Source organism: Pelodiscus sinensis, chromosome 3 (genome assembly GCF_052426305.1).
Source record: "Pelodiscus sinensis isolate ZL-2025 chromosome 3, ASM5242630v1, whole genome shotgun sequence".
Classification (NCBI taxonomy): Eukaryota; Metazoa; Chordata; order Testudines; family Trionychidae; genus Pelodiscus; species Pelodiscus sinensis.
This window is the reverse complement of record NC_143054.1, coordinates 35,538,147-35,563,453: the sequence shown is the minus strand read 5'-3', so window position 1 is coordinate 35,563,453 and position 25,307 is coordinate 35,538,147. Positions and strand designations below refer to the sequence as shown.

Sequence of the window (25,307 nt, the reverse complement as noted above, 5' to 3'; positions counted from 1 at the left end):
ATCACATTAGCTATCTTCCAGTCAATGGGTACAGAAGCTGATTTAAGTTTACAAACCATAGTTAATAGTTCCGCAATTTCACATTTGAGTTCTTTTAGAACTCTTGGGTTAATGCCATCTGGTCCCAGGGTATGTCTACACTACAGCGCTAATTCGAACTAACTTAGTTCGAATTAGTTAATTCGAACTAAGATAATTCGAACTAACGCATCTAGAACTAAAAACTAGTTCGAATTAGCGTTTTCCTAATTCGAACTAGTGAGTCCACATTAAGTGGACCCTGAAGCGGGGTTAAGGATGGCCGGAAGCAGTGCTGGCAGGGCATCAGAGGAGGACTTAGAGCGTGGAGCTGCTGTCTCAGGCTAGCCGAGGGCTGTGCTTAAAGGGTCCCAACCCCCACCCCGGACAGACAGTTCTCAGGGGTGCCCCGCTTGCAAAGCAGTCCTGGCTTGGAGTGCCCTGAGTGCCCACACTGGGCACATCACAGCACTCGGCCATCAGACCGGCTGCACTTGCCGCAGGCTGCCATCTGGGGAGAGGGGGCAATTGGGGGGCTGCAGGAGAGCTTCCACCCCCAGAAGCCCGCAGAGCCAGCCCAGTCCTCCCCATCGGGGGCTCGTACCCCATTCCTCCCTCACCTCCTTCCACTTATCCTTCCCTAGCCCCTCTTCCTGATGTACAAAATAAAGATAACGTGTCTTCCAAAATGAACAAAACTGGGGGAGACTGGGAAAAGGAGGTGGGAGAGGGGAAGAGAGAAGGTGGGAGAGGGGAGGGCAACTAAAATGATCAGGGGTTGGGAACAGGTCCCATATGAAGAGAGGCTAAAGAGACTGGGACTTTTCAGCTTAGAAAAGAGGAGACAGAGGAGGGACAGGATAGAGGTCTCTAAAAGCAGGAGTTGGGCGGAGAGGGTGCATACAGAAAAGTTCTTCATTAGTTCCCATAAAGAAGGACTAGAGGACACCAAAGGAAAGGAATGGGTAGCAGGCTTCAAAGTAGTAAGAGAAAGTTGTTCTTCACAAAGCAAAGAGTCAACCTGTGGAACTCCTTGCTGCAGGAGGCTGTGAAGGCTAGAACTGGAACAGAGTTTAAAGGGAAGTGAGATCAAGTCATGGAGGTTGGATCCATGGAGTGCTATTAGCCAGGGGGTAGGAGTGGTGTCCCTGCCCAAGGTTTGTGGAAGTCTGGAAAGGGATGGCACGAGACAAATGGCTTGGTCACTGTCTTTGGTCCATCCCCTCCAGGGTCCCTAGGGTTGGCCGCTGTTGGCAGACAGGCTACTGGGCTAGATGGACATTTGGTCTGACCCAGGACGGCCATTGTAAGCTCAGGGCTCAGGGTCGGGGGTCTCAGTGGACCCCCTTGCTTCTCTTGCACACCTGCTCCTGGGTGGCCAGGCTGGCAGCTATCCTGCCCAAGCCAGCCACTTTCCTGTGCCTAGTGCGGAGATCGTGGACGAGGTCCACGATGTCCGCACTAGCCCAGGCGGGTGCCTGCCTCTTGCGGTCCCGGGCAAGCTCCCAGGAGCCGCCAACCTGGTCCTGGAAAGAGAGGGAGGGCTGGGGGGCATCGGGTGGGTGACTTGATCCTTGCCAGGTGCAGGGTCTGCTGGCTGGGTGCTGGCAGGCTTGCACCTGGCACGGGCACCGTAGCCAACCCGTGCCCCTTTAAGGGGTCTGGGGCCAGGAGGAGGGCAGTAGAGTTTCCCTGGTGTTGGCCAGAGTGGCCACCAGGGAAACCTGGGGAGGGCTAGCCTCCCACTACTTCGAATTAAGGGGCTACACACCCCTTAATTCGAACTAGCTAGTTCGAACTAGGCTTAATCCTCGTGGAATGAGAATAACCTAGTTCGAGCTAAGCGCTCCGTTTGGGAATCTCCCTAACATCCTCAGCCGTGAAGACTGAAGCAGAGAATTCATTTAGTTTCTCCACATTGACTTTATCGTCTTTAAGTGCTCCTTTGGCACCTCAATCGTCGAGCGGCCCCACTGGTTGTTTAGCAGGCTTTCTGCCTCAGATGTATTTAAAAAACATTTTGTTATTACCTTTTGAGTTTTTGGCTAGCTGTTCTTCAAACTCCTTTTTGGCTTTTCTTATTACATTTTTACACTTAATTTGGAAGCTTTTATGCTCCTTTCTATTTACCTCACTAAGATCTGACTTCCACTTTTTAAAAGTTGTCTTTTTATCTCTCACTGCTTCTTTTACATGGCTGTTAAGCCACGATGGCTCTTTTTTAGTTCTTCTACTATGTTTTTTAATTTGGGATATATATTTAAGTTGGACCTCTATTATTGTGTCTCTGAAAAGTGTCCATGCAGCTGGCATGGATTTTACTTTAGTGACTGTACTTTTTAATTTCTGTTTAACTAACCTCCTCATTTTTGCATAGTTCCCCTTTTTGAAATTCAATGCCACGGTGTTGAGCTGCTCAGGTGTTCTTCCCACCACAGGAATGCTAAATATTATTATATTATGGTCACTATTTCCAATCGGTTCGGTTATAGTTACCTCTTGGACCAAATCCTGTGTGCCACACAGGACTAAATCGAGAATTGCCTCTCCCTTTGTGAGTTCCGGTGCTGCTCCAAGAAGCAGTCATTTAAGATGTCAAGAAATTTTGTCTCTGCATCTCATCCTGAGGTGACATGTACCTAGTCAATATGGGGATAGTTGAAATTCCCCACTATTACTGAGTTCTTTATTTTGATAGCCTCTCTAATCTCCCTTAGCATTTCACAGTCACTATTACTGTCCTGTCAGGTGGTCAAATTGATCCCTACTGTTGTATTCTTATTAAGTAGGGAATTACTATCCAAAATGATTCTATGGAACATGTTGATTCATTTAAGATTTTTACTTCATTTGATTCTAAATTTTCTTTCACATATAGTGCCACTCCCCCACTGCATGAACTGCTCTATCCTTCCAATATATTTTGTACCCCAGAATGATTGTGTCCCATTGATTGTTCTCACTCCACCAGGTTTCTAGGATGCTTATTATATCAGTATCACGAGGCACTCTAGTTCACCCATTTTATTTTTTAGTCTTCTAGCATTTGTGTACAAGCACTTTAAAAACTTGTCACTGTTTATTTGTCTGCCCTTTTCTGATGTGTTAGATTCTTTTTTACGTGAATGTTTTTTATCTGATCTGGCCCACACTATATCCTCTTCCATCCTCTCCTCATGACTAAAACCTAGAGAATCTCTATCAATAGACTCTCCTCTAGGAGACTATTAGAGTCAGAACACGCTTTGGCCTTAGGAACCAGGAAATACCAGGAGTAGAAACCCCTGCCCAAGAACCCCTGGGGGACCACTTTGGCCACTCCTAGGCTGAGAAGCTGTTGTACCTCCTCCCAGAGGAGATGTTTGTGAGATGGGTCCCTGAAGAGGGACAAGACAGGAGGGTGGGAGGGAGGATATGAAAGAAAGGGGATGATGTATTGGACTCACAGGACCGGCAGAGAGGGAATAAGCAGTCCCTAAATAGGAGAGGTGAAGTTGGTAGGCTGTCCTCAGAGTACCCTCAGAATCCTTGCTGGAGCTCTTGGGAATTGTTGGAGGGGTCTTGGCCCTGATGTGGGGCTGGGCAGGAACAATGTCCGTTATTTCTCCCATTCCCATTTCTCCTCCTGTGCCATGAGAAATCAGGGCATGCACTCTGCTGAGAGGGCCTAGAGGCATTCCTGCCCAAGAGGAAATGCCTCTGGGTAGCCAGTGTATGGATATCAAGGAACTTTAGGGTGGCCCAGATATCTTTGAGGCCATGCAGACATTGGCCAGTCTAATCAGAGAAAAGAGACGGCATCTGGAACAGGAAGTCCTGAATGGTAGTCTGGAACTTGGGAGGCACTCCAGATACCTGCAGCCAAGAGACGTGGTGCAAGACCAACCCCATGGCCATGGTGAGAGCTACTGCATCAGCTGTGTCCTGGGCCACCCTGCCCTCTTCCAACAGGGATCTAAATTCAGGCTCAGATTCCCTGGGGACCAGCTTGGCAAACTTGTCCATGGCTGCCTGTGTGCTGTATGCATAGTGATTCAGGAGGACCTGCTGGTTCGCTATGCGAAGCTGGAGGCTCCCATAGGCATAGGCCTTTCTGCCCAGGAAGTAGGAATGTAAAGTGTAGTCAATTAACTGATTAACCAATATGCAAAAGTGCTTGCCAGTAAATTTCCCCCTGCCCTTGCCAGTACATTTTTTAGTAGGCTGGCCAGCAGCCAGGCTCAGTCCTGGCTTGCAACAGGTCTAGGACCTACCCCTGCTTTGGCTCTTCATTTAAAGTGTATTAGGAGCTGGGCAGGCAGGCAGCCTGGCTCAGTTCTGGCTCATGTCGGTTCCGGTAGCTCAGATCCCCACCCCAGACAAGGGCTATTGCCACCCAAGCTGCTGTCTCTTTATCAGAGGCAGAAACACAGGGTGACAGGTAGCCAGTCCATGAGGGGAGCTGGTTTTTAAACTGGATCCCCTTGCAGACCAGCTCCTACCGGGCACCCCATGCTGCTGCCCCATGCAGCAGCAGAAGTGCAGAATGGCAGAGGGCTCTTCAGGAGTGAGGCTGGAGCACACTGGCTGCCGGCCCAGCCCCGGGAACTATAGAATAGTTGACTAACTGATAAGAATTCATGAGGTTACTTGACTATTCAATTAGCCGATATTTAACATCCCAGGATGACCAGGGATGCCAGAGGTGGGTGGGAGAAGAGGTGCTCATTCCCCTCTTTCAGTACAAAGTACCTCTGTTTGACCTTCTTATCCGTCAGCAGAATAGAGTCTGGGGTTTATCAGAGGATGTTCATGACCTTCATCACTCTCTCTGCCTGAATTCCCAGACTCTGGGCTAGATGGTGGAGGAACTCCTGATGGGCTCTCAAGTCCATGGAGGGCATAGAGGGACCGTCCCCCAAAGGCCTCGTTAGGTAAAGAGGATGAGGACCATTTCATGCCCACCACCTACAGGTTTCAGAGGAGGCCACCACAGAGGGTTAAGCAGTGGTAGGCCCTCTCTCCGAAGTGGGTCCTGGTGAGGCCTGTCCCCAGGGGAGCAACTGCCCTGACGTCAGGGAGCAAGTAAATGGGGTCCCAGGAGGGGGTCTCTTGGTCCCGAGAAAACCGACTCTGGTCTAGAGGGGTTCACACCCAGGCTCTGGATGTTAGGTCCAGGAGGTACTGAGTTGGGGCATGCTGTTGTGGTGGCCAGAACTTCTGCACAGTCATGGCTGCTGTTGCTGATGATGCCAAGATTGTGCTGAGTTGCTGTGCTGCCGCGATCAGTGACAGGAGTAGTATCAGTGCTGCAACCTTGACCTGGAGCCCTGGATGACAGCCAGATTCTTCCTCCAAGTCAGTTGAATACTCCAAGGTTGAGCAGGGCAGTGCAGTGACAGTGATGGCTGGCGACCTCCCATTTAGAGCATGCTGAGCCTTTGACTCCAGTTTCCCCCGATGCTGAGGAGGAGTTGAGGGGCATAGCCAGTGGTGGTGTCGGACTGCCCAATGAAGAGGGGCCAGTGGCTAGAGGACCCAGTACCAGGGACGTTGTCGCATCAAGGCTCTGCACTGGTGCTGACTCCAGTGCCCGTGCTGGAGCTGGTGCATGGGTCTGGGTGGGAGGTGCAAAGGGTACCAAGACTGGGGGTGGTGCTACACCCAGCACCGGGGTCAACCTAGATGGTACCTGGGTGGGGTGATGATGCCCTCTCACTTCTGGGGCTGGAACCAAGGTCAAATGTTGGTGCCATTTGGGGTCACGCTCCTTGGCTGGGCCCGGTGTGGAGGTCAGGTAAGAGATTAGCTCAATCAAATCTTCTGATGCCTCAAAAGTGTCCAGAGAGCTCCAGAAAGTCCCCCGCCAGGCTGGAGTCTCAGCGTGGGCTATAGCAGTGCCAACCTGACTGTGATGGTTTGGGTGCCATGCTCGATTGTGCCACGTGCCCTGCTTGAGGACACATGGAGGGAATGCACCTTGAGGAGACCTGCCCCTGCTAAGTGTCCTCTTCCTCTGGGGCTCTGGGGACTGAGACCGGTGCCAAGGCCTATGCAGCACTGGAGAGGCACATGAGTGGCTGGGTGCATCCCGCACCAAAGCCAGTGCACTCTGGGTTGCCGGCCCCAGGTCAGTTGTCGGTTCCAGGCCCAGGGACACTTCCCTAAGGATGATCTTCAAGCGGGACTCTCTTTTCTGATTGTTATGTGGTTTTAAGCCCTTGCAGATCTTACATGCCTCAGACAGGTGGGCTTCACCGAGGCACTTGAGAGAGGGTCTCCACAGGATATAGGCTTCTGGCACTTCTTGCAGGGCTTGAAGACTTGGGGCCCAGGCATGCCCTTCCGGACATGCTGAGGACATGAAATGAGCCCTGTGCCTGAGTACTTCAACACTAAGGCTACGTCTAAACTACACCCCGTCGGCAGAGGGATGTAAATTAGACATATCAAAAGTGCAAATGAAGCCGGGATTTAAATATCCCACACTTCATTTGCATAATGGCGACTGCCGCTTTTTTCCAAAATGGGGCTTTTCTGAACCCCCCTCCTGGCAGTTTAGAAGGGATGTTTTCGACAGAAATGCCCCGTTTCGAAAGATCCTTTGATCAAAAGATCAAAAAATGAGGAGTACAGGATCTTTTGAAACAGGGCATTTGTCAAAAATGCCCTGTCTAAACTGCCATTTTTTTTTCGAAAAGCCCCGTTTAGAAAATAAGCGGCAGCCACCATTATGTAAATGAAACACGGGATATTTAAATCTTGGCTTCATTTGCACTTTCGATACATCTAATTTACATCCCTCTGCCGATAGAGGAGCGTAGTTTAGATGTATCCTCTGTACAACACTTAACAACTATTAACAACTTAGATAAGAACAATGAACTGTGAAACTTTAAACTTAGAAAACAACAAATGGTCAGTTAGCACTTTATAGACTAACAAAACATGTAGATGGTATCATGAACTTTTGTGGGCATAGCCCTCTTCTTCAGATGACCTAAGTTTTGAGTTTAGGATGTACAGACCCAAAATACAGTAAACTTTCGATAATCTGGCACCTTTGGGACCTAGGTGGTGCCAAATTATCGGATATGCCGGAGTATCAGGAGGTACTGCACACTCTCAACCCAATCACCCTCCCACCCCTCCAACCTTATGCTCGGGTCTTGGAGCCGCCGGTATAGACGCATGTCTCCCTTCAGGCACTGGGGAACGTGTGCTAAGTGGCCAGCTTTTCAATGAGCTGGCCGGGATGCTGTGGGTAACCTAATCCTCCTTCCCTCCCTCTTCCTCTTCCCCGAAGCCAAACACCTTCCCTCCCTGCTTTAACCCAATCCCCCTCCCCCGGAGCCAAACACTTCTCCTCCCTGCTGTAACCCGATCCCACTCCCCCCCTCCCCCACCAACCTTATGCTTAGTACAGCCACACGTCTCCCTCCAGGCGCTGGAGCACATGCACTGAGCAGCCGGCTTTTCAATGAGCTGGCTGGGACGCTGTGCGTCACTCAATCCCCCTTCCCTCCCCTCCCCTCCCCTTCCCCAGAGCCAAACACCTCCCCTCCCTGCTGTAACCCACGTGAGAGCGGCTGACCTGAGCAGTTCTGGGTTCTGTCCTGGTTCCGTCAGGAGCACTTGCCATTTTGATGCCGGACTATCAGGAGTGCCGGACAATTGGGTGCCGGATTATTGGAGTTTTAATATAACTAGCTAAACAATAGGCGAGACCTGCTAAGAGGCACTTACAGAGCTTGACATCACAAGCGGTAAGAAGGAACTGAGGGGGTAGAGGGCCAGCAGGGGTACACTAGCCACTCCACCGAGCTCCTCTGCTGGCCCAAAGGGTACTGCTAGGGGAAAATTTTTAGATGACACATGCACACACCTACATGGAATGTACATGAACAATTTCTCGAAGAACAACCCAGATTTTATATTGCTTTTTTCTTTACATTTCAAATTTCTTCTGAGGAAAATAAACAGAACTGGGGGTATAAGTGTTATTTTTTCATATGCTGAATGTCTTACAAAAATTAGAGCTGGAAGGTAAACAAAAGTAGAAAGGAGAACTAAAGTTGACAACTTGTAGTATTCAATTTTGCTTTTGAATATTTAGAAATGTCAAAGAGAAAGGCATCAATCCCATGCTGATCGACTGGAGACTGCAAAACTCTAATGTGCATTTGCAGAAAATTATTCAATTTTCCTTTCTCTTACACAAAATCAAACCAAGTAAAACAAAAGAAAAAACTTTCTTCATTCCTTAGTACCAAATCCTTACCTCACTGTTTTGAGCATTTTCATTTTCTTTAAGGGTTTGTCCTCCTGAAAGCTATAATCAAGAGATCGTCTTCCTCGGAAGTGATATGAAAATGCATTAAACTGCCCTCTAGTTCTACAATCTGAAATAAAAGATTAATATAAGTATAAATATAAATATATATAGAGAGAGAGAGGGAGAGAGAAAGAGAGAGAGAGCTTTATGACAATAATAACTGTAAATAATAAACTAGCAAAATAAACTTTTTAAAAACTTTAGAATTAAATCTTATCTTCTCCAAAATTGCTTTTTATTGAAGATTTTTTTTCTTTCCCTTAATTTAGTCTTGTGATTATTTTTTTTTAAATAGCCACCTACTGGTACAAATTGTTTTTCCTTTAACAATGTTCATCTCTTCCATAAATTATCAGATCTACACTTCATTGTACCATTCAGACCTATACCTGCTTCATGATACCTATAATTTAGTTTGTAGTGCAATTCTATTCTGAAAAGGTGCTAAACAAATTGGCATTCATCAGATCATCTCACTGCGTCTATTCAATGACAATTTTTAAAATAGTTTTTATTTCTATTGGTTTAACATAAACAACAGAGATATATGAAAGATAGATTCTGCAGAGCTTCTCTCTATTAAAAAGATCGTGGAATTAGAAGAAACAGGTGGTCTGAGCTCTCTGCAGACAGAAGCTGCTCTGGCATAATACGGAGCGGCCCCTTGTCCACGGAGTTTCAGAGAGGGAGTGGGATTGGAGTGCATTGGCTACTAATCCCCGCTAAGCTGCAAGCAAGGAAGGAGGGCACCAATGGCAGAGGGTGCAGGGAGCTGATCGAGGTATGAAAGGGGTGTGTGATCACAGGTGTTGGGTGGCAGTACCTGCTCCTCTGCCTGCACTGGAGAGGGGAGGGACTACAATATCAGCCGGGGGGAGGGTACAGTGAACATAAAAGATGTAGAACAGGAAGGGGCACAAGTTGCTTTTCAGAAAGTACTTTGCAGCACTTAAATCTAATACCCAAAGTATAATGGATACTAGCTGCATAGGTTTTGAAGTCGAAGAACAAGAGCCTCTTGGCTCTTCTTGAATTAAGAATGCTACTGTGACACTTCTCAAAAGGGCAACTAGGATGACCCACATAATTATAGGCCAGTTATGTTTTATAACAATTCAGTCAATAAAAAACTAAAGCACCAAAATATAATTAATGACAGTCCATATGATTTTGTGCAAAGCAGGTCTTGTTTCCTAACTGACAATGCTATTGATGGGATTAAGGTGCCCATCAGGAGCACCTGAGAACATAAACCGTTCCTCGGGGGGGAACGGGGACGGGGACGGGAGGAGTCTCAGAAGAATGACTGCAGTTTGAGATGGCTTTATACTGAACCATCATCTAAATGAGAACAGGGATCTTCACCTCTTGGCTGAGTCACATAAGGTAGGAAATAGCCATGTGCTGTCGTTCTGAGGATAATTAGGGCATCAGAATCCAAGGCTGTCAGACTATTGAAATAGAACTTTGCCATTCTTAATTTGTAAAATGGGATGTTCAATGAAGATGTTTCTGCTTGGTTGACTTTTTATCTGTCTGTTTTGAAGTTTGACATAAAATGTAAATATCAGAAGAAAAACATTCACACACCCCAGTCTAGCTGCTGCAGAACAGTATATTGCATCCCCTATTGAAAGGGACCTAATGGTCATGGTGGACCACAAGTTAAATATGAGGGAACAGTGTAACACTGTTGCAAAAAAAGCAATCATTCTGAGATGTATTAGCAGGATTATTGTAAGCAAGACACAGGAAGCAATTTTGGTGTTCAGGCCTTAGTGGGAGTGTAGTATCTAATTCTGGGCTCTACATTTCAGGACAGATGTGAACAAATTGGAGAAAAGGACCAATAAAAGATTAAAGGTTTAGAAAACATGGCCTATGAGGGAAGATTGAAGGAACTGAGTTTGTTTAGTCTAGGGATCGCGCCAGTCTAGATGCTTTTTTCTGGCTTTTCCCCAAGCCGGGAAAAAAGCGGCGGACATGTTTATTTAAATCCCGCGGGGGATATTTAAATCCCCCGCGGAGTTCCCTATTCCAAAGTTTGAAATTAGCATGCCTCTTCCGGAGAAGGGGCCAGTGTAGACGTAGCCAGGAAGTATGTGGCAGAGCTGTGAATTGATAGCATTTTTCCTGAGCCTTAGTTGACTACTTGCAACATAGGGTAACTGTTAAGATTCTTAAAAAAAAGCAGCAGAGGTAGCTTTTTTGGAATATCTGAAGGTGATTTTCAACAGCTCGTTGCTCAAACAGTTCTCTTTGCAGAATAACTAGGTCCTGGGGCCCGTGACAATCCCAAACTGCAGGTTAGAATGTTAAGAAAGTAGAAAGAAAAACCTCAGTGTTTCATTGAAACTCTAGTTTCCTGACAACGATAAATCAGTACTTCTACTATATGATCAAACAAACTTCCGAGGTAATCTGGTTTTGTTGTTATAGAAGAGAACAACTTTGCATCCGAAAAAAATGGGTCTTTGTTCAAATCTAATAAGTAACAGCTTTTGGTAACTAAATGGCTACTCCTCTGATTTCCATGTGGAAAAGTATTTTGTGCTGAACAAAACAGGAAGGATAACAAAAACAGATGCTTCCTACTTACACAGTTACAACAATAAATACATGGAAGACTTAGTACATACAAATGTTGATTCTTACATTCTAAATTTCAATCAACTCAATTTGCTAAACATTTTAATGTCATTTAGTAAAAATAGTAAAGTTTCAGTGTTTTCATAAGGAAACTGCTAATACAAAAACTTAGAGTTACAGTAGCTAAATCAATCTCCTGACCAGATTCCTTCACTGATATGGGAAGTGAAATTATACTTCTGCACATTTCAAATTTAGTTTTGTAAGCACATTAGCAATCTGTGTAATTCAACTTGTGTTACAGTTGAATAGTAACTAAAATTTCTTAAAATATCTTCCAAAAAGGCCCTTAAAATGTAGCCAGAAACAATGTTTCTTCTCCCAATACTCTTCCTGTATACAGACCTTCACAGCAATCCTGCCACATCCTGAGGTCCAGCTTAGGAATTTCTTCACAGCTACTGTAACCATGTGGGAATTCGGCCACCTTGAATACATCACGTTGCACTCTAGTTATATTGTCAGCATTGTTGCACAAAATTCTAGCAAGAGATGTTTGCTTGATCTGAGTCAGCTGAGATGGACTGAATACACCAGGATTTTCATACCATAACCTGTAGACTCACAGAAAATAAAGTTAAGTTGTCAGACAATTAAGACAATGGAAAATTAAATAAAATAAAAATGGCTTTGCAGTTGCTTTCTTCTCTATAGCACAATACAAAGAAACCAAAGCATATACCCCAGTTTCCTACTCTGTTCAGTCACATGCATGAACAAATATGAGCCGGATTCTTACCCTCTTGAGGTACCCTGACATTCTTGTGCACACATTACTCAGTTTCCCCAGCTCTTCTGCTTCCCATTTTCTCCTCCACGTACATCCCCTAGAATATCTGTCTTTCCTACCCTCTGTGGAATAATCTGGTACACCAGTGATTAATCATTTTTTGCTCTTTCACATAACTGAAAGTGTATCTCTTACTACTAGTGGCTGATGGATAAAACATACCTATTAATATTGTATGTGGATTAGTATTCTTTACCTAAAACATAGCGGCTGTGTCTACATTGGCACCCCTTTCCGGAAAAGGGATGCTAATGAGACCAGTCAGAATTGCAAATGCCGCGGGGGATTTAAATATCCCCCGCGGCATTTGCATGAACATGCCTGCCACTTTTTTCCGGCTCAGGGTTTTGCCAGAGAAAAGCGCCAGTCTAGACAGGATCTTGCGGAAAATAAGCGCTTTTCCGCAAGATCCCTTATTCTTACTTTCAAGGGCTTATTTTCCGCAAGATCCCGTCTAGACTGGCACTTTTCTCTGGCAAAACCCAGAGCTGGAAAAAAGCGGCAGCCATGTTCATGCAAATGCCGCGGGGGATATTTAAATCCCCTGCGGCATTTGCAATTCCGACTGGTCTCATTAGTATCCCTTTTCCGGAAAGGGGTGCCAATGTAGACACAGCCAGCATGTTCATCAGCTTGTTGTAACATTTCCCCAAATCGACCTAACCCAAGTTAGTTCATAGGTTATCTACCAGTGAAGACTGAAGACAGTGACAAATCTGAGGAGCTGTCTCAGATTGAAATGTCAGTTGAGGTGGTTTTGGAACAAATTATAAAATTAAATAATAAGAAGTCAAGGCCAGATGGTATTCACTCAAGAGTCTGAAGGAACTCAAATATGAATATCATCTTTACTATGTAACCTATTGTTTAAATCAGCCTCTGTACCAGATATTTGAAGGTAGCTAATAAAAAGCTTATTTTTTAAAAAAGGCTGCAGAGTTGATCCTGGCAATTATAGGTGGTAAGCCTAATATAGTAAATTATCATCACTCACATCAAGAATCATGTATATGGGGAAAAGTCAGTATGTTTTTTGTAAAGGGAAATCATGCGTCGTTGTCTACTGGAATTTTTTGAGGGTGTCAATAAACATGTGGATAAAGGTTATCAAGTCAATATAGTGTAATTGGACTTTCAGAAAAACTTTGGTAACTCCTTAACCAAAGACTCTGAACTAAAGTGCAAACTGCTTAGTCATGGGATAAAAGGGAAGATCCTCTCATGGATCAGTAACTGGTTGAAGGACAGGAAAAAAATGGTATGGTGACTTTTCACAGTGTAGAGAGGTATATAGTGGGATATTCCAAGAATATGGTACTGGACAACATGTTAACACGATCTGGAAAAAAGGGATGGCCAGGTGGCATTGCAGATAATACAAAACTACTCAAGATGACTAAGTCTGAAGCTGAATGCAAAGAGTTACAAAGAGAAGTCACTAAACTGAGTAAATAGATGACAAAATGGCAGATGAAATTTAATGCTGACAAGTGCGAAGTAATGCATATTAGAAAAAATAATCCCTACTATACACACAAAACGATGGTGCTTAACCGCCCTAAGAGAAAGATTTTCCTAATGTCCAACATAAATTTTCCTACCTACAATTCAAGCCCATTGCTTCTTGTCCTATCATGAATTACACGGATTATTTTTTCATCCTCCTTGTAACAACCTTGTAGGTATTTGAAAGCTGTTACATTCCTTCTGAGTCTTCTCTTTTCTAGACTAAACAAACTCAGTTCCTTCAATCTTCCCTCATAGGCCATGTTTTCTAAACCTTTAATCTTTTATTGGTCCTTTTCTCCAATTTGTTCACATCTGTCCTGAAATGTAGAGCCCAGAATTAGATACTACACTCCCGCTAAGGCCTGAACACCAAAATTGCTTCCTGTGTCTTGCTTACAATAATCCTGCTAATACATCTCAGAATTATTGCTTTTTTTGCAACAGTGTTACACTGTTCCCTCATATTTAACTTGTGGTCCACCATGACCATTAGGTCCCTTTCAATAGTAACCTTCCTATGCAGTCATTTCCAATTTTGTATGTGTGCAACTGACTGTTCCTTCCTAAGTGGAGTACTTTGCATTTCTCCTTATTGAATATCATCCTAATTATCTCAGACCATATCTCCAATTTATCCAAATCATGTTGAATTTTAATCCTATCCTCTAAAGCACCTGCAAACTCACCCAGCTTGGTATCATCTGCAAACTTTAGAATACCACTTTCCAGTTTATTAATGAAAAGATAATGCAAGACTGTATCAAATGCCTTGCTTAAGTTTACATTTACCACAACTACCATTTCCACCTTATCTGCAAGACTTGTTGTTACCGTGTCAAAGAAAGCTATCTGATTGGTTTGACATGATTTATTCTTGACAAATCCATTGTGACAGTTACTTATCACTTTATTATCTTCAAGATGTTTGCAAATAGATTCCTCAATTATTTGCTCTGTTATCTTTTCTGGCATACTCCACGAGGAGTAACAGTTAATTTGAACTAAGGACTTTGTTCGAATTAACGTTTGACTGTCACGTGTAGCCGTGGGCAGTTAGTTCGGACTAGTGGCATTCAAAAATGGCGACTGGACAGGAACATGCAAATAAAGCCCGGGATATTTAAATCCTGGGCTTCATTTGCAACTTCGAATGCCTATATTAGCCTCCCTAGTTCGAACTAGGGGCTAGTGTAGACATACCCATAGGTAATACAATTGCTCTTCTCCAGTCCTCTGGGACCTCACTCATCCTCGAGTTCTTGAAGATGACCCCTAAAAATTCCAGGATTCCTTTCTTAATTCCTTACATGCCCTAGGATTAATTTTGTCGGGCCCTGATAACTTGAATGTATCTAACTTACCTGAATATTCTTTTACCAGTTCTTTCTCTAGTCTGGCTTGTTTTCTTCTCCCTTGCTGTTAATGTTAACATGTGTGTGAAGATAACAAGAACTCCTGTGCCACATGCCACATGTGTGTGAAGATTGCTTATCATGCTTGTCATTGCAAGTGACAGGTAAAGATCATGAAGTAGAACCAGAGATACTCAGTATCTACTATATATTTGAGAGTCTGTCTGTATGTCTGCCCATCAATCTATTCAAGAATTCCTCCTATGGTAAGAGCTAGAACTGCCAAATTTGGTAAACAGTTTTCTCTTATCATAAACTTAAAGCACAGTAATAATTCGGTTGTGTTAGGAAAAATGGGATCACTAGGCAAATGGAAGGGGCTGGCTGGACACTTCTCCTCCTCCCCCCTGTGGGACCGTACCAGTGCCAAGTTTCCTACCTCCTCAGGTGTAGTTGGGGGCGGGGGAGGGCTGAAGCTTCCACACACCCAGTTCATACTGAAACATTGCTGGCTGTTCCCCTTCATCAAGAAGTGAAGGGAATTGCAGAGTTTGCTGCATTCCTTACTCTGATTGGGAAGAGTAGAGGGCAGACAAACCTGGACCTGCCACAGCTGGGAGACATGCACCCTCCCCTGGCTGTACCTGCTGCCACTGCAGCAGCCATGGAGAAGTGCTTCTCGCCTGGCCCCAAAGTGATGTGCTGAGCGAGGTCTTGGGTAGTTCTCACTTCCTGGGGCAGCCTGCATACTGAACCCCTCATCCCCAGCCCCACCCCAGAACAATGATTTAAATGAAGCACGTACATTTTCATTTTATTTTCAAAAAAACAGAAATGATCTGAGTTATGGAGAAATGCCAGGGTAATCTTCAAGTATTCTGTGAAAATTTACACAAAATTTAGAATGCTCCTGGCTAAAAGTATAACAAAAGTTTACTAATGTTTGGCATCAATGTGATCTATGAAGATCCAGACCTACATATTCCAAGGATAATAAGAAGACCATCTTGAAATGAAAGGCTGGTATTATGGCCATTGACCAATACATAAATAAAGGACATAACAATACAGTGTCAAGACTTTCAACAAAATGCAACACATGCCTAAACATGCTCCACTGAACTCTGTCTGAATTGGAACTTTTAAGGGAGACAAGTGGCACAGTGTTGCCCAAATAAAAAACATCTTCAATGTAGGTGCAAAGGTCAATCTGGTAGAGTACTTTCTGCTATGCATAAAAATATTCTGGACTTCAGTTAAACAGTTTCTTTCAATGATGGAGAGCAACAAAGTGTGTAAGGTTGTATCTTTTATTGGACCCATTTCCATTGGTAAGACAAGCTTTCGAGCTTCCAAAGACCTCTTCTTCAGACAGGAAAAATAAATCAGTGTCACTGCTTTTTTTAAGCTTCTCTCTTCTCACCAACAGAAGTTGGTCCAATAAAAGATATTACCTCACTTACATAATTAGTGAATATGTAAACTTTATTCTCAGAGTTCATGAGATAAGGAAATCATCTGACAAGGAGTATGAATTCTGCCTTTCCCCAAATCTCCCACTCTCAAACAGAATGTTTGTTATTTTTTGATCTAATATGAAGCAAATACATTTTCAGCTGACTATCCCCACCTGCAGAAAATGATTGGCAGGATCAAATTCTTAGCAGGCAATTTGCAAATGAGAGGGCAGGCAATCTGATTCAATGGGGCATTCTACGACTGTGGTAGAAGCAGAATTACTTGGCACAATCTGTTATTGAATGCACCAGTTCCAGAAATGAACATGCTTAGCAAAGGAAGCATAATTGTATTCCTTCCTATTTGATATAGAAAACATTTCTGCTGTGTTGTCTGTCATTTCCTCAACTGCTAGTCCATAGTATAGGAAGAAATGCTTTACATGCTAAACAAATAGCTATGAGTTCCAGAATGTTTATCTGACGGTGAATCTCTTTGGGTATGTCTACACTACAACGTTAATTCGAACTAACTTAGTTCGAATTAGTTAATTCAAACTAAGCTAATTCAAACTAACGGATCCAGACTAAAAAACTAGTTCGAATTAGCGTTTTGCTAATTCGAACTAGCATGTCCACATTAAGTGGACCCTGAACCGGGCTTAAGGATGGCCGGAAGCAGTGCCGGCAGGGCATCAGAGAAGAACTTAAGAGCGTGGAGATGCTTTCTCAGGCTAGCCGAGGGCTGTGCTTAAAGGGTCCCCACCCCCACCCCGGACAGACAGTTCTCAGGGGTGCCCCGCTTGCAAAGCAGTCCTGGCTTGGACTGCCCGGACTACCCACACTGGACACATCACACCACTCAGCCATCAGCCCGGTTGCACTTGATGCAGGCTGCCATCCAGGGGGGGGGTAATTGGGGGGTTGCAGGAGAGCTTCCACCCCCAGAAGCCCGCAGAGCCAGCCCAGTCCTCCCCATCGGGGGCTCGTGCCCCATTCCTCCCTCACCTCCTTCCACTTACCCTTCCCTAGCCCCTCTTCTTGATGTACAAAATAAAGATAACGTGTCTTCCAAAATGGAATCTGTCTTTATTGAACAAAACTGGGGGAGACTGGGAAAAGGAGGTGGGAGAGGGGAAGTGAGAGGCTGGGAGAAGGGAGGGCAACTAAAATGATCAGGGGTTGGTCCCATATGAAGAGAGGCTAAAGAGACTGGGACTTTTCAGCTTAGAAAAGAGGAGACGGAGGGGGGACAGGATAGAGGTCTCTAAAAGCAGGAGTTGCGTGGAGAGGGTGCATACAGAAAAGTTCTTCATTAGTTCCCATAAAGAAGGACTAGAGGACACCAAAGGAAAGGAATGGGTAGCAGGCTTCAAAGTAGTAAGAGAAAGTTGTTCTTCACAAAGCAAAGAGTCAACCTGTGGAACTCCTTGCTGCAGGAGGCTGTGAAGGCTAGAACTGGAACAGAGTTTAAAGGGAAGTGAGATCAAGTCATGGAGGTTGGATCCATGGAGTGCTATTAGCCAGGGGGTAGGAGTGGTGTCCCTGCCCAAGGTTTATGGAAGGCTGGAAAGGGATGGCACGAGACAAATGGCTTGGTCACTGTCTTCGGTCCATCCCCTCCAGGGTCCCTAGGGTTGGCCGCTGTTGGCAGACAGGCTACTGGGCTAGATGGACATTTGGTCTGACCCAGGACGGCCATTGTAAGCTCAGGGCTCAGGGTCGGGGGTCTCAGTGGACCCCCTTGATTCTCTTGCACACCTGCTCCTGGGTGGCCAGGCCGGCAGCTCTCCTGCCCTAGACAGCCACTTTCCTGTGCCTAGTGCAGACAAGGTCCACGATGTCTGCACTAGCCCAGGCGGGTGCCCGCCTCTTGCGGTCCTGGGCAAGCTCCCGGGAGCCGCCAGCCTGGTCCCGGGAAGAGGGGGAGGACTGGGGGGCATCGGGTGGCTGGCTCGAGCCGTGCCAGGTGCAGGGTCTGCTGGCTGGGTGCTGGCAGGCTTGCACCTGGCACGGGCACCGTAGCCAGCCTGTGCCCCTTTAAGGGGGCCGGGGCCGGGAGGGGGGCAGAAGAGTTTCCCTGGTGTTGGCCAGAGTGGCCACCAGGGAAATCTGGGGAGGGCTAGCCTCCCACTAGTTCGAATTAAGGGGCTACACACCCCTTAATTCGAACTAGCTAGTTCAAACTAGGCTTAATCCTCGTAAAATGAGGTTTTCCTAGTTCGAACTAAGCGCTCCGTTAGTTCGAATTAAATTCGAACTAACGGAGCGCTAGTGTAGAGCCTATGAAAGTTAGTTCGACGGACGTTAGTTCGAACTAACTTTGTAGTGTAGACATACCCTTTGACAGTACAGAGGCCTTGTGACACTGTAATGTATATGGGTATATCAGAGGAAAATGTATGATTTTTTAAGTATGATAATCTTGCTTATAAGTATGTATCATTAGTTCATGAATTATAAATATGTGTGATATATCTGTATCACAAACTTGTGCCATTTTTCTGGGTGACACTTCCAGACAGGTACGAATCAGCACTATCCAGCTTGTTTAATGGCTCATTAAAGGAGAAGTCAGATTTACAAATTAGCTGTACAGTGAACCCCACTGAGAGAAGTCAGGGTCTATATCCCTATGAGTCTGCAGGACATGTTGAGATATGCCTGTGGACAGGGGACTCCAATAATTTTTCCATGTCCATGTGCTGTGAGCTTGTGTTTGAGACAAAGGATGGTCTCCTTTGGTCTCCTTCAAGTGTGGAAACATCTCTCGCCAAAATTTTAATAGGTAGGTACAGATATTGCTGGAGAAGTCAGTACTCCCATGCATTCATAGAAAGGGTCTTTTCACCAATTGAATAATCAGAAGACTTCTCAAGGGACCTATACCCTCATGCCCATGTGATGTCTGTTGGAAAGATACACTAATGAAATCTGAAATGGTATGTGGTGTAAGTAGGAAACATGCTCTTAGGGTGATCCTACAGTTGATTGATGAGGTCTTGAATCTCTCCTGTGGCAGGTTAGCCATTGGTAATGGGAACATAGCACTAATCTGATGAATACTAGTTTCAGGGCTGGCGACAGTGATGCTTTGTAGATTCTGAGATCCGGTGTGGTGAAAAGATGTAGGACTAAGTGAACAGAATTGTTTACCTGCTATGATGATCTTCCTCGAATAAGCCTGTTTTCAACGTATTGACATATTTAGATCCCTGGTCTCCAAAGATGAACTTTGCAATCACTTCCTGAATACTCATGGTATTCAAAACAAATAAGAAAGACTTTGTACTAGTAGCGGGAAGCTGCCACTTGGAATTTTAGTTTTTTTCCATGTGCTGGGTGAATATGTGTGAAAGTACGTGTCTTGTAAACTGAGAGCAGTGAACCAGTTTTGAGGTTCAAAGGATGGAATTATAGAGGCTAGAGTTACTAAACTGAATTTGAAATGGCAGATGAAGTTGTTTGAGTTGTCTCAAATCTAGTATTGGATTCCTGTTCTCTACTTCTCAGGAATTATAAAATAATGGGAGCAGAATACATTCCCCTTTTAACTCCACAGGCTCTTTTGCCATCTTATAGAGATAGACGAGGTTTTACTTATTTTAACAGTTTTTGTAAGAGGAGTCTTTGAAGATTTGTAGGAAGGGCCTGAAAATGAATATTATTAATATTACTAATCTCTAAGACCCAATGGTTTCAATTCCAATTCCAAGCCTCTCAAAATAAAAAAGTTATTGCAAGAAGTGGAGGTGGGAAGAAGAGTATGGCTCCTCTTTAGGCTTTATATTGCTCTCATTGACACTGTCAACATTGTTGCCATGAGGTGGATCTTGAAGTGCAGCAACAAAGGAAGAGAGCCTGTGCATTGGAAACCTGATTCATTCCTTGGTGGTTCAGATGGTCTTCGTGAAATATAATAAGACATAAAATCTTTATCTAGTGTGATCTGACACAAGGAATGTTCCATTTTATCTGCTGGTAATTACCCAGCAAGGAATGCACAGTAGCTCTTTAATCTTTCATAGAACATGGTGTGACGGGGTGAAGCAACCCCGTCCCTATTCGGCGACACAAGCCGCGGGTGCCGGTGGAGAAACCGCCGCCGTGGCCAGGGCTGCCCCGGCGCAGCAGGGAGCTGGAGACCGGGCACATCATAAGGACGCGCCCGGAGGGGCCGGTGATGTCACCGGCGCGCCCGGGAGAGAGGAGGAGGGACGCCTGGAAGTGAGGGGGGAAAAGGGCGCCAGCAAAAGAATGGGGGATAAAGAGGGCGAGCTGGCAGAAGGGAGGACAGAACAACGTGGAGGGACAGGTATGGAGGCGGGGGCCCGACGAGAGGGCACACGCTGGTAACCAACCGGCGGAGTGGAAGTGACCCAGGGCAGGCCGTGGAACCCGAGAGCAAGTGCGTTTGGGGGTCATCACCCCGCCTGCTACCACCAGGAGTCATTCTCCTGACGTTAGGGCCCTGGGTTGGGGTCCAGAGAGAGGGTGGGCCCGGACACCCCACTCCGCCACGGTGGACTCTAAGTGCTGGGCAAATCGCCCAGAAGGGTAGAAAAGGGGGGGGGGGGGAGGTGGGCATAGCGTGACACATGGGGCTTCATCAGTTATTGCATAATAACTTTAAAATGGGAGGATCACAGTAGTTGTCTGGACCTCCTTCAGTACTCTTAAGGACCGTGACTATGAAGTCCTTTACATGGCAGTGAAGTTCATCATTGATTGTGCTGCCATATCCAAAGTGTCTAATGCTACCTCAGAGAGGTAGCCATGCTAGTTTGTAACTTTGAAAAAACAACAAGTAGTCCTATAGCACTTTAGAGACTAACAAATATATATATTATCATGAGGTTTCATGGGCACAACCTACATTATAAATAAGTACAGCTGTTATTTCAGTTGCTCTGACAAACTTTAAAATCAGCTTTTTTATTACTTTCATTTCTATATTCAGATCATAAATGAAAAAGAAAACAAAGGTTGCATTTGAAAAAAGTCACTAAATAATTTAATTTTTTTTTAAAAGGTAAAATCTCTTAAAGTTTTCCATGAACATTTTGGCTTTACCTGTCTCCATCTCGAAGACGTTTGAACTGGGTACTTAAGAGACACATCAAAGTTGGCCCCAATCGGCTACCAGGAACTAAATCTTCTACCATAAGAGCAGGAAATAAATCTATATTCAGAGGTGAACCATAGAGCCTGTAACAAGAGAAACACAAATAGTTATGTTAAAATTATATATACATAAAGTATTCAGTATTATGACAAATTAAGGTCAATGGATATGAACTATTCATAGCCCATGATATGTAATCATCTATAGCAATCTCTTACTGAACAGAGATGCACTTAATCCAAAGTGTGGGATGTAAAACTGAAGATATAAATATTACCATAAGATTTCAGTATTAAATATGATTTATTTAATTTTTAATATTATTAATAAAATATATACTGGTGTATACATGAACATGTGCTCTCTGGATGGGCTCAACTTCATGGTGTTCCTACAACTACAGGAGTCAAGGAATCAGATCTGTATAAGTCTCAGTGGGGAAAAGACATTGTATAGTTTACGCAGTTATCAGGGAACCTTGAGCCCACCACATTTCCTGATGTTGGCAGGAAGTTTTGTGGGAGTTTCCCTTTATCTCTTTCCTAAGAAATATTTTCTTCTAGGTTAGACATTTAAATAATCATTATTTTCACATGCACATTTAGATATAAAAGTACTTTTGAATTTTTGACAGTTCACCTTCACCTCAAGCTCACCTGCTAAGTTTCTCCCTGATTTCAGGATTCCTAATTTCATTTTTCAGATCTTCAAAAGTATGAGCTGAAGAAAGATTACAGTAAACTCTAAAATCATGGTAGGGGGGAATTCCGTGATCTCTGCCTCTCTGAATATTCATAGCTGCCAGATCTAAAGCCACGGTACGTGCCATGGAGAAGAGTCTCTCTGTCAATTCTGTATTGAGTAACTGTGATGGCACTCGCATCTTACCAGCAACACCAAACAATCCCCTTAGAAGTGGATCAATGCCTCCTTCATTTACAATCCGAAAGGGAGAGAAGAATGCCTTATGAAGAGGTATATGGCCTTGCAGAATAGGTTCAAAGTTTTCATCCAGCCGATACAGTAAGGGATTGATAAGTGTGTGACCAAACCTAAAAGCGGCAGTTGCAAACTCATTAGTTATGCCAGAATTAACATTGGGATCATAACCTTTATATTCGCCAAGCATCTTCATGCCTACCTCTCCAAAGATCTTAGGTAGCCAATGGTTGTATGTTATATGTTGCATTTCTGCACCAACAATTTTGCGTGTTTCATGATATATCGTGTCACCGTCCCAGTGTGGGTTGAGTTTCAGTAACTCTGTAGCAATTCTGTTGTGCTCTCTAAACCATAATGTATGCATACTGGTGAGACCCAATTGCTCATTAGCACGATGATCTCCAGCTAAGAAGCAAGGAATTGGGCTCTCATTTTCATCTCTCATGCATTCTGTTGGGGGACCAGTAGCAAATGGAAGAAGAGGCTTGCCAGATCGCTGTACAATGCCCTGTCTCAGAAGACCCCTTTGGCTTGCCAAGTCTCTGATTTCTTGTGACTCATGGTCTGAACTGCCATACACATTGGATGCATCAATATATGAAGTCAGCTGGTTAATCTGTTCTCTTGGATAAACAGAATTCATTAGAAGAGATGTCATGCCACTTCCACAAACAGGACTAGAGCGTACAAAAAACATACACCGTGCACCATTTCTAACTCGTGGGTCATTTGGTGGTATCATGATTGAGAAACAAGGTGGATCATTTGTACAAACTGAACTGCAGTGCTGACCATCAGAAAACCTGGCTTCACTTAGAGCAGCGACTGTGGAGTCAAGGTCATGATCAAGGAACTGACCCCACTGCATTATCATGTGAGTAAACTGATCATCAGGGGTTATTGTTTCAGTTCCTATTAGAGATGTTGAAACCAAGCGAGGCATGGGAAGTGTGTATCCATTATAGTGTCTATTTGGTCCAATACCCCTAGGCAAGTTAAATCCATTTTCATAGACTGATTTTAACAAACGTTCAAAGGCTGTCAGAGAGGCTCCCCACATCGGATGCTGCAGGTTATTGCAAGTTCCATCATGTGTCCTGTACTTCTGGTGAAAGCACATATCTGAGCAGTTATTTGCTCGTCTATGGGCTGTGCAGCCTGATAAATTAGCTATCAGGCTCAAGTATTGTGGAGATACAAGATCATTATAATGATAGCCTAAAATAGAAGAGAAATATGAGGGAAATTAAAGACTTATCAGATTGTGAACATAAAATCACAAATACTCTAGATATAATTTTGCCATCTTTTGATTTTAAAAAAATCCCACACGCCATTAAGCAAATTCAAAGGAAAAAGAATTTTCATCGTAACGACACAAAGCCTTTCAACAAACCTCATCTCCCACTTAGGCACCTAAATGAGATTTGGGAAAATACTTAGCACCAAACATCTGCCATTAAGAAGAATCTGAAAATCTGCCCACTTCACTGAGGTAACTAAAGAGAGATTAGTTCTTCTGAAAATCGAGGTGCAACAATGGATGCCGAGGACATTTGAAATTCTGTTCTCAAACAAAAATCACTTGAAGCTTATCTATTCTCATGTTATCTATTATGTAGTGTCTTATAATGTTTTATGTGTCGTATAAATATTACAGTATTACAAAAAAAGGCTCTCCCCTATGCCCTGTTCACAATACAAATGCCCCATTGTGCTTGGAACTGTAAAACACATATATTGTTTTGGTCCTTAATCTTACACTCTAATCAAAGACAAAGTGTGTCTAGGGAATGTAACAAACTATAGACAGGAAAAGAGGAGGAAGGTGAGGTTAATTATAAGGGTATGTCTATACTGCAAGCTTATTTCAAAATCAGCTATTCCAGAATAGTTTTCCCAAAATAGCTTATTTCAAAATAGCACGTCTACACTTCAGGGAAGCCGCAAAATCAGTCTGAGGCAGGTTTCCCTAATGTAGATGTGCCACCTCAATTTAGAGCCCTAGGGGATCCTGGGGAAGAATAATTTAGAATGGCCCAGGTGCGGGGCTATTCTGAAATAGCTGAAGTGGAGCACCTACACATGATTTATTTCAAAATAATTATTTTGGAATAGGTGTTATTCCTCACAGAATGAGGTTTACATATTTCAGAATAAGCCATGTGTTATTTCGAAATTATTTTGAAATAACAGAATGGCTGTATAGACACGGGCATTGTTATTTCGAAATAAGGCTAGTTATAGACACCATAGACAGTGCAGTGTAAATGCACACAGATAGAATAAGGCAATTATAAAGGCTAGCAGCATCGACAACTAAATGATGATCACTCAAGAACAGTGGTGAGCAACCTGCAGCCCATCAGGGTAATCAGACTACATGCCGCAAGACATTTTGCTGATGTTGACCATCTGTAGGTACTATCCGCCACAGCTCCCAGTGACCACAGTTCTCTGTTCTCAGCCAATGGAAGCTGTGGGAAACAGTGACCATCACATTCCTGTGGTCTGTTCACCTGCAGGATAACATTTCCCAAAGCTCCCACTGGCTAGGAACAGAGAACTGAACCTACTGGGAGCTCCAGGGTGTGGTGCCTGTGGACAGTCAATGCCAGCAAAATGTCTCCCAGTCTATTTCGAAATTATTTTGAAATAACAGAATGGCTGTATAGACACGCGCATTGTTATTTCGAAATAATGCTAGTTATTACCTTGGCAGGCTGCATGTGGCTCATGGGTTGTAGGTTTCCCACCACTGTTCAAGCATAATGTTACTATGATTGAAATACATAATTCAAGGAGTAAGAATTAAATAGCCACGCTACAAATAACATTTTCAGGACCATTCTGACCTTGGAAACACTGTACACCATGGTGAAGAATCACCAATGGCTACTAAAAAACACAACATAATACATTGTTTTGAGGGTTTTTAATCAAATCTTCCTTTCAATAACACCCATTTCTAAGCATTATTTTAGTCTGCAACTTTAAAAGCAGTGGTCCCCAACACGGTGCCCGTGGGTGCCATGGCACCCGCCAGGGCATTTATGTGCGCCTACCTAGTGACCAGGGCCGGCCTGAGCCATTCTTGTGCCCTGGGCGCACGGTGCATGCACGGTGCCGCCCCAGGGCGTGAGGTGCATGT

General features: G+C 44.3%; 1 protein-coding gene across 2 annotated transcripts in view; it reads right to left on the bottom strand.

The window, feature by feature from the left end:
- The window catches only part of PXDN (peroxidasin), a 122,804-nt gene that overhangs the window by 17,465 nt on the left and 80,032 nt on the right, over positions 1 to 25,307 (bottom strand). For both annotated transcript variants that reach the window (XM_006131038.5, XM_006131039.5), the window contains 4 exons: positions 21,871 to 23,374; positions 21,163 to 21,297; positions 11,327 to 11,535; positions 8,279 to 8,399 (listed from right to left, as the gene is read on the bottom strand). In XM_006131038.5, the coding sequence (XP_006131100.1) occupies positions 8,279 to 8,399; positions 11,327 to 11,535; positions 21,163 to 21,297; positions 21,871 to 23,374 (1,969 nt within the window). The remainder of the gene's footprint in view (positions 1 to 8,278; positions 8,400 to 11,326; positions 11,536 to 21,162; positions 21,298 to 21,870; positions 23,375 to 25,307) is intronic.